This window comes from Copadichromis virginalis, linkage group LG15, assembly GCF_057382275.1.
Source record: "Copadichromis virginalis isolate Kocher_CV1m ecotype Utaka linkage group LG15, C_Virginalis_male_GT1.1, whole genome shotgun sequence".
Taxonomy (NCBI): domain Eukaryota; kingdom Metazoa; phylum Chordata; class Actinopteri; order Cichliformes; family Cichlidae; genus Copadichromis; species Copadichromis virginalis.
Window position 1 is genome coordinate 17,400,311 of NC_140632.1, and position 15,051 is coordinate 17,415,361.

Here is a 15,051-nt window from a genome sequence, read left to right on the forward strand (position 1 = left end):
TTTGTTTCTTTGTTTATAAGAATGGTGGCTAAAAAAAATAAAATAACACAAGCTTTCAATGTATCTGAAGTATTGCTTATAATATCACATATTAATGCAAACATTATATTTAAAACATTGTCTCAAAAGCCGTTGTTTCACTTTGGCCTTTTCTCTGGCACTGGTAAGCAGCCAGGCTTCGTTAGAGTCTTGGAAATGGAGGTGTCAACACCTGAGATAAGCTAGCAGACTTCGTGCAAAATCACAGCTATCGGCCTTAATTCTCGACCACATTTCACACTCAAGGAGGCCAGAAGCATTGTCACTGATCCCAAGGTGAAAGGTGCTCATGACAGTCTGTCTAGAGCTCTGCAGGTGCTGCCCTCCAGCTCAACAGTTTCAGGTGAGTGAGCAAAAATATACCCACAGGTCCAGAAAATTTATTCAAAGTCATAATGCTCAGTGGCCCAATTAAAACCTCCAATATGCACATCTCATAAAAAACACCGCAGAGCCAGGTTTGTGTGGCCATCGGATATAACTAATGGCCACTTCATTAGTTATAGCTGTTCAACTGCTTGTTAACACAATGACATAACAACTTATTCAGCATTTAGCCAGGCGGACAGGGTCAAGGTGATCTACTAAAGTTCCAAGTGAGTATCAGAATGTAGAGGAAACTTGATTTAAGTTATTTTGAATGTATGTGGAATAGTTTTTGGCATTTCTGAATTTGGATTTTCCCATACAACGACTCCTAGGATTTTCAGAGAATGGTCAGAAAACCAGAAAATGTCCAGTGAGTAACAGTTCTCGGCTTAATTGCTCGATGATAATGTAAGACAAGAAAACTGAGATGCCAACAGAGCGCTATTGGTGTTGAACAACTGCCTGTATGATTAATCCCATTAGATGAGTTTTCTTAAACAATAAAAGAGAGAATATGTGTAATTGTGTCAGAATATTCTTATCTGAAGCAATTTCAAGAAAGCAAGCTGCTCAGATGAATATATTTGAAGACTACTGAACATTAGATATGAGGTTTTCCAAAACCTTAATATGCCGCTAAATCAAGAAAACAGCTTCTTACAGCCTCTTAAAACTTCTGGCTGTTCACTAATAACAAATTTTACTTGAATCTAGAAGCTAAACTAATCTGAAAAAATATTTAGCTTTTTTATGTTTTGATCATTCAGCTGTAATACTTGTCCCATGTTAAGTCAGAAAGTGCGAAGCAGTAATTATTCGTATAAAACTAAACTATACAAATTTATTGAAATAGTCTGTTAAATTAATGATAAAGAATACACCTTTCAAAGAATGGATGAAAACCTCTGTTGTTTGAAAAATAAGGGGAAAAAAAAATTATGCAGACAATAACAGCACAACCCCCTGGCAACGATCTACTGCTAAGGTAGAAAATGTACTTCCCAAGTAGTTGGCAAGTGGTTGCCAGAGGTTGCCTGCTGTTACAAAGTTAAATTGGTCACAGCACGATGCTAGTGAAACCGGACTACCGCTTGGCAAGTAGTTAGCAAGTGTTTGAAGACAAGCCAGTGTTTTCCATGTAAACTATAGATGATCATGCAGTTCACTAGCAATTAAAGCAATCAGAAAGAGGTTTTTGGGAGGGCGACAACTTTCACATATCGATAACCAGGAACCTCCAGCCACCGCATTGAAACTGGCTAGGGAATACACATTTTTCCAGGGGGTTGCTGCTTGGTTTCCAGCCCTGCGTGATGGCTCAGTCAAAATGAGACCTCAACTGCCTCGTTTCAGTGGAAAGAAAAATCCAGTAACTACACTGAAATTTTTTTTTCCTGTTGGAGACCAGTTTGAAGTAGGCGAACACTTTCAATCACAAGGCAATTGCACAGGTCAACTACTGGGAGGCAACTCTGAATATAAGTAGCTATGAATTTTAGTTTAATATGCAATCAACATATGTAAACAACATCAGATTTGCTATGCTCTTCAGTAGCACAGTAAAGAAAGCTTTTGGGCATCCTCACCTTAGCTTCAGATGTTGATTCCAGGTAACATAGACGGTTTCCAAGTCCCTCGACGGCCAGGCAGAACTTACGATGCTCCTTCTGGATGGTGGCCACACTCTGGAGCACCACCTCATCGTCCTGCCAGAAGAAAAGGAGGGTTAAAGCCAAGAATGTACTTAAATTAATCCACCCCAAATAAAAACCAGATATCTTGCAGACAGTTAGGCAGGGGCAGGAGGTAGTATTTTGAACAGCATACCTACATATTTTATAACAAACAATAGCCAAAAGAATCAAGAGGGTTCTAGATGGATTTAGAAGCATATTCCAGCATAATCAAGCACAGCCAAAACTGTGGATTGTAGATAAATGTACAATGATCTTGAGACTCGTGAATAAAAAGAAAAAGAATTGTTTTTTTTATATAAGAATACAATCTTTGTCTTTAATTTTCCTGATAGGTGTTCCACATGAGTTTTAAAAGAGAGTCTAACATCTAGCCTCTACAGGCTGGATACTTTCAGGGGTCCTTATAAATGGCAAGCACTTAGTTTTCCCAGAGTTTAAAACAAGTTCATGTGTGATAAAAGATTTCTGAAAAGCTTCAAAAGGAGATTGTATATTTTCAATGGCCAGATCAACAGCCAGTGGCAAATAAAACAGTGTCATCTGCATAGAAATATACATTACAGTTTTGGGTGGCAGAGATAATATTGTTTTTGTAGAGGGTGAATAAGAAAGGTCCCAGAATGGGTCCCTGTGGAACACCTGTATAAAGAGTAAATGGACTTGACCTGAAATCCTTGGAAGAAATTTGCTGAATTCTATCATAAAGTTATTCATTGGCAATAATAAGTAATGAGTTTTTTTCTTTGTTTTTGGCTTGGCAAGACAGTTTTGAGATTGGGGGTATTGGGGGTAATTATTCAAATCACTATTACCACATTTATGGAGTAGGAGCACCTGTGCAGGATTCAACACTTCTGGATTTTTGCCTGTACCAAGTCTTAAGTGGCTCCACAGTGCAGTGTCTTAAACATTTGCTTAACAAATGAAATATCCCTGGTCCATCTTAGGAGGAGAAACGGGTCCCTTGGGGAAGGTCAAAAAGTAGCTTGTAGCGGCTGTTAAATTAAGAATATGATTTATAGGCATTAAGGTAAAGAAAGATGGTCTTAGATTTCTTTGGGTTTAAGGTGGCCAGTTTACTGCAGACCTCCCTATGGCTTATCAAAGTAAAAGAAAAAAAATTCTAATATTATAGCTACACTTGTTATCTAACGCAACCTCTATAGCGTTAGATAACAAGTGTATATAAAATAGTCCAGCTAAAATTAATTGCAATTTAAAAGTCTTGCAAATATCTGAATTCTTAGTGATTTTCAAAAACAGAACTTTATCACTTCCTTGAAAAAGTTTCTCAAAGATGAAGTTTTAAAGTATTTCCAGAGGAATCTGGAGAACTGACCAACACTATCAACCAACACTGGAACAAAACAGGAATTTTAGAAAGATTTTCACAACAATATTCACGTAAGTTAAAGAGACGTGTAAAAGTCTGTTTCAGTAGCTCTGATTGCTGATGTTAGAACACACCATGTAGCCGTGGGATGTTCATCCAACAAACTTGGGATCTTGTTAATTATGTTGCTGACTGTTGCTCCTGCAAAACAGTAGGTTCTTACTGACTTTGAATGGATATTCCTTGTTATTAAGTCTGGTAGTACCAGCCCGATGTCCAGTATCCAGTGTCCAGTTGTTTTGGGGGTTTGGGAGCTTGCCGATGACTACTACATTAGAGCATCCCTTTTGTTCAATTCAACAGCAGAAAAGGAGATAAACTACATTAATCAAGTACTGAGGGCAACCAGTTTGAAGTGATATCATTTCTAAACCATTTACACAGATTCTGGTATCGCTGTGAAATAAAGACAGACCTCAACTCAATCAGTACAACAAATGAACATCTGTATCTGTTAGAGTGGAGAGCGGGCAGGCTCTATTTGGCAAGGCATGCACAGATATTGATTTGTTTGCGTATGCAAGTGTATAGTATGTGTGGTGTGTGCATGTCTCCTGCCAGCTCACATCCCACACTAATCTGAGCTGATGGTTGCCATGGTTCTGGCTCCCACCTCCTTCACAGCAGTATTAATTCAATAGATTTAGATACAGGCTGTACAGCAGCCACAGACTCAGGAGGCAAGATAACAGACCCTAACAATATTTCAAATAATGGCACATTGGAGCCTAAATCATAGGGAATTTGGTGTGACTGCAAAATAAAAGCCCTAGCATGGAAAATCATTTAAGTGGGGTTTTTAATTGCCGAATAATCTTGATGCATAAAGCATTCAATTTCAGCTCATACAAATCCTACAATGTAGGAGAAAATTGTCTCCAGTCGGTAATTTCACACTGCTTTATGAATAAAAATGAATTGGAAACAACTGAAAGCATGCGTCTTTCAGGAGCTATTTTCTCTAATGACAAATCTGTCAATTGTTTTAAGCAGACGTAAAATGTTAAAACAAGGTTGTAAAGGTTCAAAGTCAAGCTGTGTTTCATATTAGTCTTACTCTTTCTGGCATCTACATGTAACGTGAGGGTTCACTAGATGGTTTGGAATCTCCTTACATACATATAGGAGGTATTCATATATTAAAGATGGACCCAATGGAGTAATAGGTCTGGATTTGCATGAATCAATAGTCTGTCTGCATACTAAATACATGGCCAGAGCCAGTTTACTTACCTTTTTTTAAAAATAAAAAAAACCCATACATAAATAAAATGAACAGGAGAACGGTTCACCTGGCTGTTTCTTAAAAGTTTTCCAGTTCAATTAAACCGGTTGTTGCATACCAGGAGTCTTTACTTCCAAATTTCCACCATGAAAAAAGTGTGTCAAATGCTAGAACAGGCTCTTCAGGTAGTCTACAGCAATCAGCAGCAAATACAGTATATAAGGCAATAACAATTCCAATAAGCTTGAACATAAATATCTGGTCCTTAAACCTCAACACAGTCTGAACTCCCTTAGACAATATTTTTTGTAATTTATTTAAGTAGTCTTTTTATTTGTTCCCTGTCATGAGAACGTGATCCCACACTGCTTCAATAATGCTGAAGTCTGTGCTCTGAGGAGGCCAATCCATGACTGAAACTCTTCCGCTGTGTATTTGTTTATCCACATAAGCTGTTATTGCATAGGAAATATGGGATCTTTGTCATGCTTAAAAAAAACAAAACTGTTCCCACTAATGTGCTTTTCTTATGGTGGATTACAACCTGGAATTTATTTTCTGTAGTCATACTTCAATTAATATTGAGAGAATTTCCAGCACCATTGGCTGAAATGTAACCAAATAGCTTCTTTGAAGATTTTTTTGAAGATTCAAGGAAAAAAATTGTATTTTTGTGATAAAGTGCCTAAGGACACGATTTAAAATTGGTTCTTTGCCAAGTTGTCTGTTATGTGTAAACAACACTGGTCCATCCCTTGAGTTAGGTGCATTTTTGTGCATGAATGATTCATAGGTTAGGGTTAAACAGCTTAAGAAAAACAAAAGAACAACAACAAAATAACTCCTCTAAAAATGGTCAGCTACAAAAAAAAAAAAAAAAAAACAACACACCCAAAATCCCCCCTCCCCCCAAAAAAACAACAACTTTTTAACCCTTTCACTTATAGTGGTCACTACAGTGGATAGCTATTCAAAGGCTGTTTTCTTGTATTTGTGTCAGTGTTGATGGTATACTTGGAAACACCAAATTCATAGGTCAAAACATATGTTGTCCACCTAAATGGATGTAAAAGAAACTCTCTGAAAAGTACATGTTAAAAAATGAAGTTCAAAAATAGTTTTGTCATGCCTAAAGATGAATAAAAAAAAAAACTTAAGAAAAAAAATCCTGCTTGAGGTTGTCATAATACATGCATGAAAGGGTTAAAGACCTTCAAAAAGCTCAAGACTAGTTTGAAGAATGAAAATATACAATAAACTATCTCCTTGGAAGCAAAACATAAAGAAATGAGGGGTTGTTCAAGACTGTTGCACAGTGCAATATATATTGATGAGGGCAAACATCGCTCTTCTGGCTGCTGGTCCTGTGAAAGACTGACCAGTGACTTTAATCCTACTGAAGGCTTTGATCCACATGAGCAGCAACTGGATTAGTTGACCTTAAGTGGCAGCAAGTACATTTCACCAACTTTAAGTTTAAACACAAGAAAAGCAAATTTCTAATGCCTCACCACTACTGAAATACAGCTAAAACAATGTCAGAAATTAATGGATAAAGAAACTAACAATTGGATTTTTAAGAAGCATTTAAAAAAAACAAAGTTGTGGTTTTAAAAATATATTTTGGTCGTTCTATATGATCCAAGTGAAACAATCCAGTGAAATGTCATGGTGAAATAAGTAGGTGGTAAAACTGGCACAGTACCGCATATGGGCATCATTTTAAAAACCCACAATCCAAGTGTGGGCTTCAGGGAGGTGATTACTGATAGCAGAAAGCATCAGTATTGCCTCAGAATCAATGCTGCAGCTTTCTTTCTAGTAGTGTGATGGAGGAAACACAGTTTGCTCTTACAGGCTACAGATGAAGAAACTCAATACGGCCACAGGATGACCCAAGACTTGTCACCTCTTTAAAATCAAGTAAATACGGCTCTTTCTTTTCAGCTGTTTGGAATTCTGGTGGCCTTGTGAAAGTAATGGGGCCTGGCACCATTACCAGCATACTATATTTACCCTAGGGTGACTTGACTATGACCAAATCACAGATGGCTTTTTAGTGAAATTTTCTGTTTGTTAGTAGGAAAAAGTTGCAATACAAGTTGAAACTCCTTCACTGAAGACTGGACAACTATTACGGATTTGTGCATATTTGAAATCAATAAAATCAGACAACCACAGTGTCTTCCAGAGCCAGCTTCACTTTGATAGTGTTGCTTTAGAACCAGAAGTGGTCAGAGTTGCACTGAGATCAGGAATCTGCATAAACTGGATGACAAACTGTCATCTGAGCAGTGTGAAGCAACAGGAGGAAGAGCAGAATGGACGATGGTTCTAAATAAAAACAACCACAGGGGACACTGTAAGGAGTGAATTTCTCCCATAAAAATCCCATCTCTATGATCAGTTTCCCAAAAGTAATGAAATGGCCATGTGTGGCCACAGCCAAGACACTTTAAGACACTTTCTGTCTGTCTCTGCACTCTTGACTTGATTCCAAGCCAGAGAATCTGGTGAATCTAAGGCAAAGTGATCCCTGTAGAAACAGCGTGACCATCTGCTAGACAGCTAAAGACCAGCATCATTACTATGTATAGGGCCCTGTCCTGTAGCAGGAGGAGGTAAATGAGGGTTGGGTGGCTGATTCCTCAGCTTTCAAGTGTAGAGCGGGAACTTGACCCTGCCCACACCGAAACCAACCCCACCCGTCCTCTGAATCCTGTGAGTTTGACACATCTCCAATCTAAAGAATACAAAATCGTTTCTTACACTGGTTAGAGATTTCCTTGTATGACCACTGGAACTGTGTTGACTCTCTATCAGACTTGCAGCATTTCCTACACTCTTTTTCTTCTTCTACTTCAATAACTGAACAGCCAGCCTGGCTCAACAGACAGCAACAGGTGGGCGTGTGTGCGCTGCCTGATGCATCCACCAACTGACACCCGAGAACTCCCCGTGCTCCAGCATACCAAATAAACTCCCACAACTCGCCCGGCGCTGCCACCAATGTGAACTTGAGAAAAGGTGAATCTGTTCAATCCCTCAGTGTTTCTATTTTGATATGCAGGCTTTGCACACGTTCAGTGGAGATCAACACAGACAGGCTTTGGTGGTTAGAAATGTAAGGAAATCAAGGAAATCCCAGCACATTCGTCTCCTTGTTCACACTGCCTCAGTGGGTAGTCTGTCAAAATTGCCCTGTCTGCTCGGGAGTCATGTTTCTCATAAATGTCAGGCAGGGTGCTAAGTACAGATTGAGCTACGAGTTTTCAGTGAAGCTTAGCTAACAACATGGAGAGCAAAGCAGAAACAGTGTAGATGTGTGAGAACTACAACCTGATAAGCTTGATATACATTGATGTTGATGCCCATCTGATATGGATCTGATATCTAAGTTTCTGATATGGAAAAACAAGATTTTTTCATAAACAACTGCTTTTCAGATCTAAAAATTTCATTCATTCATGACTGATCAGTCAACTCCAAGAACTTCACTATAAGTGAGGATATTTTTCACAATCTCACAACCTTATGTTAATTTTTTTATAACCTTGAAGTGCCTTGGGTAAAAAGAAAATGATAAGAGAAAAGCCTGACAGACTGTAGTAGCAGTGAGAAATAGTACTTGAAGAAGACAGGAGTACTGAAAACCTGATAAATTAGTAATCTGACATTTTACTGTAGCTTTATGAGCATTTTTCAAAAGCCAAGATGCCCCTGAAGGTAGAAATAATCTTCTGCACTGAATGAGAGCTAATGACCCAAGTCAAAGACTCAGTGTTTCTGGTTAATGGGCGAGGTACGTCAGATTAGGCCACAGCCTGTTTTCTGCTCTGCCTCAATTTTTGTTTGAGACAAACTGAACTTTAGCAGAACAGTCAGCTGCAATGTTATATCTGTAGCTTCTCAGTCTTTAGTTGGTCTATCTTAAGGAATAAATGATGAATTGAAGCCCAATTCATTCTTGACTGTCTTGATACTTAAGGTAAAAAAAAATCTTTAAAATTATATAAATGCTCAAATTACAGTACGCCCAACTCAAACAAAGCAAAAACAAACAAACAAAAAAAAAAACAAAAAAAAAAAACATGATGGTATAACACCATTCACACCTGAAAAGCTATTTGGCTTTAAGATTCATGAAATCGCTCCATCCTTGAATCTCACACAAGTATAAAACCTGGAATCCAGTTATTGATTTGATCTTACATTTATTTAATCTTTATTCTTGTCATGCAAAACATACTCATTACAATTAAGGTGTTTTGTTAAAAAACAAAACAAAAGACAAATAAATGACAGCATTGTCCAAGAAGGAGAAAGATGTCCTTTCATTCCAGATGTTTAATCTTCCACAGAAGTCCACAGCACTCCCTCCTGGAATAACAATTCCTCATCTATACAAGTCTGTGTGTGAGCAGCAGTAGCTGTTACACTCCGTCAGTCAATGTTTTGAGTCATTAACAACAAAAGCTAGCCTCCCTTCTCCCTTTACTTATAAATCTCTTAACAAAACACACATTCAGCCTCAGAGCACAAACAAAAATCATTCAGCATAAAAAAAGTACAGAATAATTTATAGTCGCTGAGCAGTAAATTATTAGCTATGTAAATTATTAACATTTCATATTGACAGAAAGCATAATGTGTTTTTCCTAAATATAAGGGAGAAACATTGACCTTTGCAGTCATGCTTCCTGTGTAGTCACTTACTGCTCCAGCCCTCCTGTCAATTCTCAGTCATCTTGTTGTTTGACAGGCAAGTCTTGCTGTAACTCGTCTAATTTCACTTCTCTTGACAATGTGTAGCGGGGCCCTGAACTCAGTCGGTTTTGATTTAACTCTAAGTTTCACCTTTTTCTCCTCTACCATCTACTGGTCTATAAAAAATAAAAAAAACCCTGGAATTCTCACACTCGACAAATGTGTTGTTTTTCATTTATATTTAACCTTTGTTGCAGGTAGCAGCTATTTTTAAGAAAAGCTGGTCAAGATGGGGTTTCAGTTTTACAGCCCGACACAACATTAGGAAAGAGTTATACTGCACAATAACGAGTCCCAAAGTACAGAAACAAAAATCAGCAAAAACAACCAATCAGCATTCAACTTATTCAAGATAGTTTCCAATTCAATTATACCAGTTTTTAAATAAAATAAAATAAAATAAATTTAAATTCTCTTCATAGAAAGCCCAGGTCATTTTTTTAAATTCTTGAATGCATAAGTGCCATATTGGATGTAATTATATAGTTACTTTCAGCTGCTCCCTTATCACAAGGGGTCCACAGCAGGCAGCTCCACATGTTTGACTCGACAGATGTTTTAGACCAGAGGCCCTTCCTGATGCAAACAAAAAGATTTGTTCCCCCACCGCAGGAACCTTTTGTTTGCCAATCAAATGTGTAAACCACTATGAGTATGAGTCATATACAAGATATGAATCAATCTGTCTGTAATAATCTGCTTTAGATCCTCTACCTTTAACGCAACCCTCTCATTAAGCCAACTTTCTTCTGATTGGCTGTCTCTCACAAACCGAGGGTTTAAACAGCAGCTGGGTGGAGCAGCTGTTTACACAGCCAAAGCTGTGTGCCTGTTACTATATCACTAACATGATATAGTAACAGGAGTATAAAAAGCAAAGTCTGAAGCTTGAGTGCTCTATCCATTTTTGGTGTTTTTACATATAATGCTGAGCTTATTGTTTTAAATCTATAATAGTATTCATAGCCGTGAAAAAGAGAAGAAAAACATTATAGTTTATCTGTCAAACACTTCAAGTGGCTGAAGGTGAAAACTTTCCCCCATCTCTCTCTTTCCACTAGAGAAACAACGGATCTGTCTGGATTTAAGACATGACTGGAAGATTAATTTTAATCGCTTCTATAATATCGCTTTTACACTCAGTAAACTACAGAGGAAACTGAAGCACTTTTGTAAAATAATACTCAATTAAACTCATTTAAGCTTCTGTCATTTGTACAAAACAATGAAACGCTGATGTCATGTATAATCAATACATCATTTATTTTGTTCTTGTTGTCGTCATCTATAATTACTGCCATGGGGATTTTCATAAAAAACAAAACAAAAAAAAACTAACCCTTAAGAAAATATCACAAAATATAGTTTGAACTTATCTGACAGTCTTGGAGAATCCTTGAGGAAAGTCTTTTTTTTTTTTTTTTTTTTAAATGAAACATGTCTTCAGCACATGTTTAAAAACAAAAAAAACAAAACAGGAATCTCGCAGGCCTCAGGAGCTACACACCGATTTGTCATTGAAGATGCATTTTATATTGTACAGTCACTGTCACGCTTAACTTGGATGTATATTAAAGTCTTTTATATGTGTAGGTGTTCATATGCAAGTTTGTGTGAATACCTGAGATAACATCATGGCTCAAAATGAATAATGCACCACACATCTAAGCTCTATATTTAAAAAGAAAAAGAAAAAGAAATAAAATTCTGCATTCAGGTAGGTTTTGCCCAGCGGTACACTGCCATGGATCACAGACCCCAAGATTTATATGGTGTCCTCATAACAAATTGGATTTTCTTGGCTTAGTTTGTATGCATATTGCTTTAGAGCAGCTTCAAATAATAGAGGCCACCATGCGTGCAAGGCCGAGACGTCCACCTCAGCAGAAGCGCTGAAAAATCGCGCGCGGGGGGGGGGGGGCTTGAGATGGAACTGGGGAGTCTCTCGGTCTATCATCCTGTCTGATGAGATAGAGTGGACACAGGCAAAGTGTAGTGGGTTGTGAGAAGATTGTGTATGTGTGTGATCGTGAACTGAGAACCAGACAGGAAGAGAATTGCAGATATCAGGTAAAGAGAAGACTTTCACCTGAGACTGACTTCAGCCTTCTTTTATCCCTCTAAGCACTCAGCTCCTAGCCTATAGCATCAGGTGTATTAGTCCACATGCTGTCAGCGCTGAGTGTGTCAAATTTGATGCAAATTTTAGCTCTGATGCTACTGTAGCCTCACACATGTTAGGGCAAATACAGCTTCTTCAGAACACATTTCACAAAGGTCAAATTTTAATTCCTCTGACAGACTGGACAGCTGTGGCTCAATAGAAGACGTGACAGGATAAAATCATTGAGCATTTAAGCGTTTTGCCATAGATCAGTAGCAGTCTGAGACAAGGTAAACCTCCCTCCGCACAAAGGCTAGACATGAATTCCAAATCCATCCTGCTGCAAGATGTCATTTCTACACTGCACCCGCCATGGCTGGATGCACACAACAAATAGAAGTTCACTGAAAAACCGATGACGAGAGAATTACTAGCGACATGACAAACATAATAATTATTTCTAAAACAGTGGAACATCTAAAAATGCTATTAAATGGTGGGATCAGTAATGTAAACAATACTTCTATTTCTGTTTATTTAAAATGACGTGGAAATGAGTCCTTGAACTTTATTATTACTGTAAAATGCACTTGGCACCCAACTGACTGTATGCCAAGGTGTCCCTGTAAAAATGCTTATATGCTCAGCACACTTAAAGCTCCTATAAAAAGAACTTGCGTCAAATGGCAAAGAGAAAATAATTAACTGCCATCTGAATCTGCAGCTCTGCTCATCTCAAAGGAGTTTTATCGTAAAGTACAGTTTATTGTTTGGTAGATTGGCTTGTTTTAGTTCACTCTTACTACCTTGAGTGCTGCTTCCACTCCAGGCCGAGGGGGGGGGGGGGGGCATATAAATCTCTCATGCAAAACAACTAAAACAGTCACTGTATGAAGTGTTCTTGTAGGTTCTTGTAGTTTGGAGAAAAAAGAAAAGGAAAAAAAAATAGAGAAAATACCCTCCTGAAGCCTTAATTAATCCTCTTTTACCTAAAATGCTAACTGGCTCCTGTAGGAAACACCATTGTGGCCAAAGATGTAACAAAAAGCTAAACTGTGCTGCGCTTAACTGAAAATGAACTACGTGACCTAAGAGACACTTAAACTTTAAGAGGCTCGGTGCCTGCACCTTTTGCTGTCCTCTGTTGATTAATGAAGGCAATTATTTAGGTTGAGAGTCCGCTCACGCTGCTGCTGCGCCTACTGGGATTCGCATGCTGACTCTACCTGGACCCCCACAGCAACTTGCTGCACAACGTCTGAAGCTGAAACTGAACAGTCTATCCAAGACACAGACTACATTTGCTTGGATTCCTGGTTGGGATATGAAACTCAAGGCATGTAGGTTGAAATTATGTTGCTCTATAAAGTGACTTTAGAGATAATTATTGATTATGACTGCATAATGTTTGCTCATTTAACTGGTTACATCTTATGGGGACAGCATTTTTGTGGGATAGCAAAACAAGGCATAGCTGTTTTAAAAGCAAAAACAAAATATGAAACTTTTACATGCAGCTTTTTGGGAATGAACACTTACATAAGGTCTCCAGGTGAAGGCATACCCAAAAGCCTCACACTGGGTTAAGAGACAAGAGCCTTTCCCTCCCTCCTTCATGTTTTATGGGCATTACATAAGCTGTTCAACACTAGTTAAAATGGCTGGAAACTGAATAATGAGAAGATTAGGTATCACTAGCTTTAGCAAACAGAAGAACAATGAAAGACAGACATTTTCCTGCTAATGCAACTCCACGTGAGCTTATATCTATATCATCTTGTGTGACCAATTCATTTATTGTTCAGTTAAACAGCCCTAGTTTTGCATGTAGAAATCTAAAGCATGGAGAAGAGTTAGTGCACGACCATTACATCAAGGTTGTGTAAATGGCGAGGATGGCAGCAGCCTCGCTGTCCTTCAGTTCTGATGACTGTAAAGAACTGGACCTGCCAGAGAACACGCAGTTGCTTTGCCATCACAGCGTGTTCAATCAATACAGAGGAAATCCTTCTTATTCAATTTAGATCAAGCTCAGGGAGGTTCACCTGAGGCTACAGGACAACACTCCATATCTTATTAGAGAGACAAACTTTGCAAGGGCGCCAACTAGTGCAACATGGAACATGCTCCATCCTTCAATCAGGCTGCAGTGCCACTTATTCTGTTGTGTATGAGTAGACAGACCTGTTATATTTCTTTGAAGCCCGCTTGAAGTGGATAGTTCATGCATTGTAGTGCTTTGTCTCTATGGACACATCCCGAGCGGTCACAAAAAACTGGCAGGCGCACAGATGTCTGCATGAAGTCTTGCTCTCACACGCTCAGTGGATCCTTGCAGAATCATGATATGGAAATTTTAACATGCCCATTACTTTTCAGTATTGCTGGCTATGCTAGATTTAGTCGTCTGCTATAAATGCAAAGCTGCCTCTGTGAAATTATTCATTATTAGTTATGGGGACAAGCAAGACAGAATATGTGGTCTCATTTTTCTCCAGTTTAGTTTGTGAGTAGCTCGAAATCAGCGTTGAACGGCATTACACTTCATTTACTGTCAGATATGGAAGCCATGCAGGACCATAATAAACAAAAAAAGAAAATTAAATGCCACACCTGTATTTCCACATTAACGTGTGTTATTTAAAAAAAAGAAAATGCAATAATCGCCATTATTCTGTATCCATATTACATGAAACAGGAGAAGCTGTTTACACTTTATTTTCAAATAGTTTTAGAAACGATATTCAAATATTAAAATGGAAAGTTAAATGGTATACATACACACAATGCAATTTATTAAACATTCAGCAAGCATTTCCATAGTGAAACAGTTAGAAACTGCATCTGCTTGCAAAAAAGGTGAATGAAATTGCACCATTGTATTTTAATTTCTTTTTAAATTGACAAAACATCTGAATATTTCCCAAAGTATGGCAGCTTATAACTTCAAAGATTATACCTTTTTAACTTTAAGATACATAATATATTTATAAAGAGGTGTGAAAATTAAACACGCAAATTATATTGTTGCATTTTCATCTTTGCTGAGCACTAAAATGACATTTTCAAGAATACAGGATTTAATTTTAACGTTGCCTGAAACAGATTTTCATATTCAAATACCTAACCTTAAAGAGTCGATGCAAAACCACTCTAGAAAAAAAAAAAAAGAATAAATGTTATGTGCACTCTACCCCACTCATTAAGCACCACAAACAGTTACCCTTACTCTACATGAAGAGATCCTCCAAGATGTAATCTGGTAATTATTTACTCACTTTAAGTTGGATTAAACCTAGTTTTAGACTATTTTTCCCCTTTGAGGAATTTAGCTTTAAGTCTTGGACTAAGATCAGTGCATATTTTCTGCAAACCTACTCAAAATGTTTCAACCAGCACCTACCAACACGTTTGATTTGAAACCTGAAAGAACAGTGACACTGTCCATTACTTTGAC

The 15,051-nt window shown here is 37.9% G+C and overlaps 1 protein-coding gene across 4 annotated transcripts in view; it reads right to left on the reverse strand.

Annotated features, from left to right (window-relative positions):
- Nucleotides 1-15,051, reverse strand: part of ryr3 (ryanodine receptor 3) — a 114,041-nt gene that overhangs the window by 96,142 nt on the left and 2,848 nt on the right. For all 4 annotated transcript variants that reach the window (XM_085432234.1, XM_085432233.1, XM_085432232.1 and 1 more), the window contains exon 2: nucleotides 1,995-2,114. In XM_085432234.1, the coding sequence (XP_085288360.1) occupies nucleotides 1,995-2,114 (120 nt within the window). The remainder of the gene's footprint in view (nucleotides 1-1,994; nucleotides 2,115-15,051) is intronic.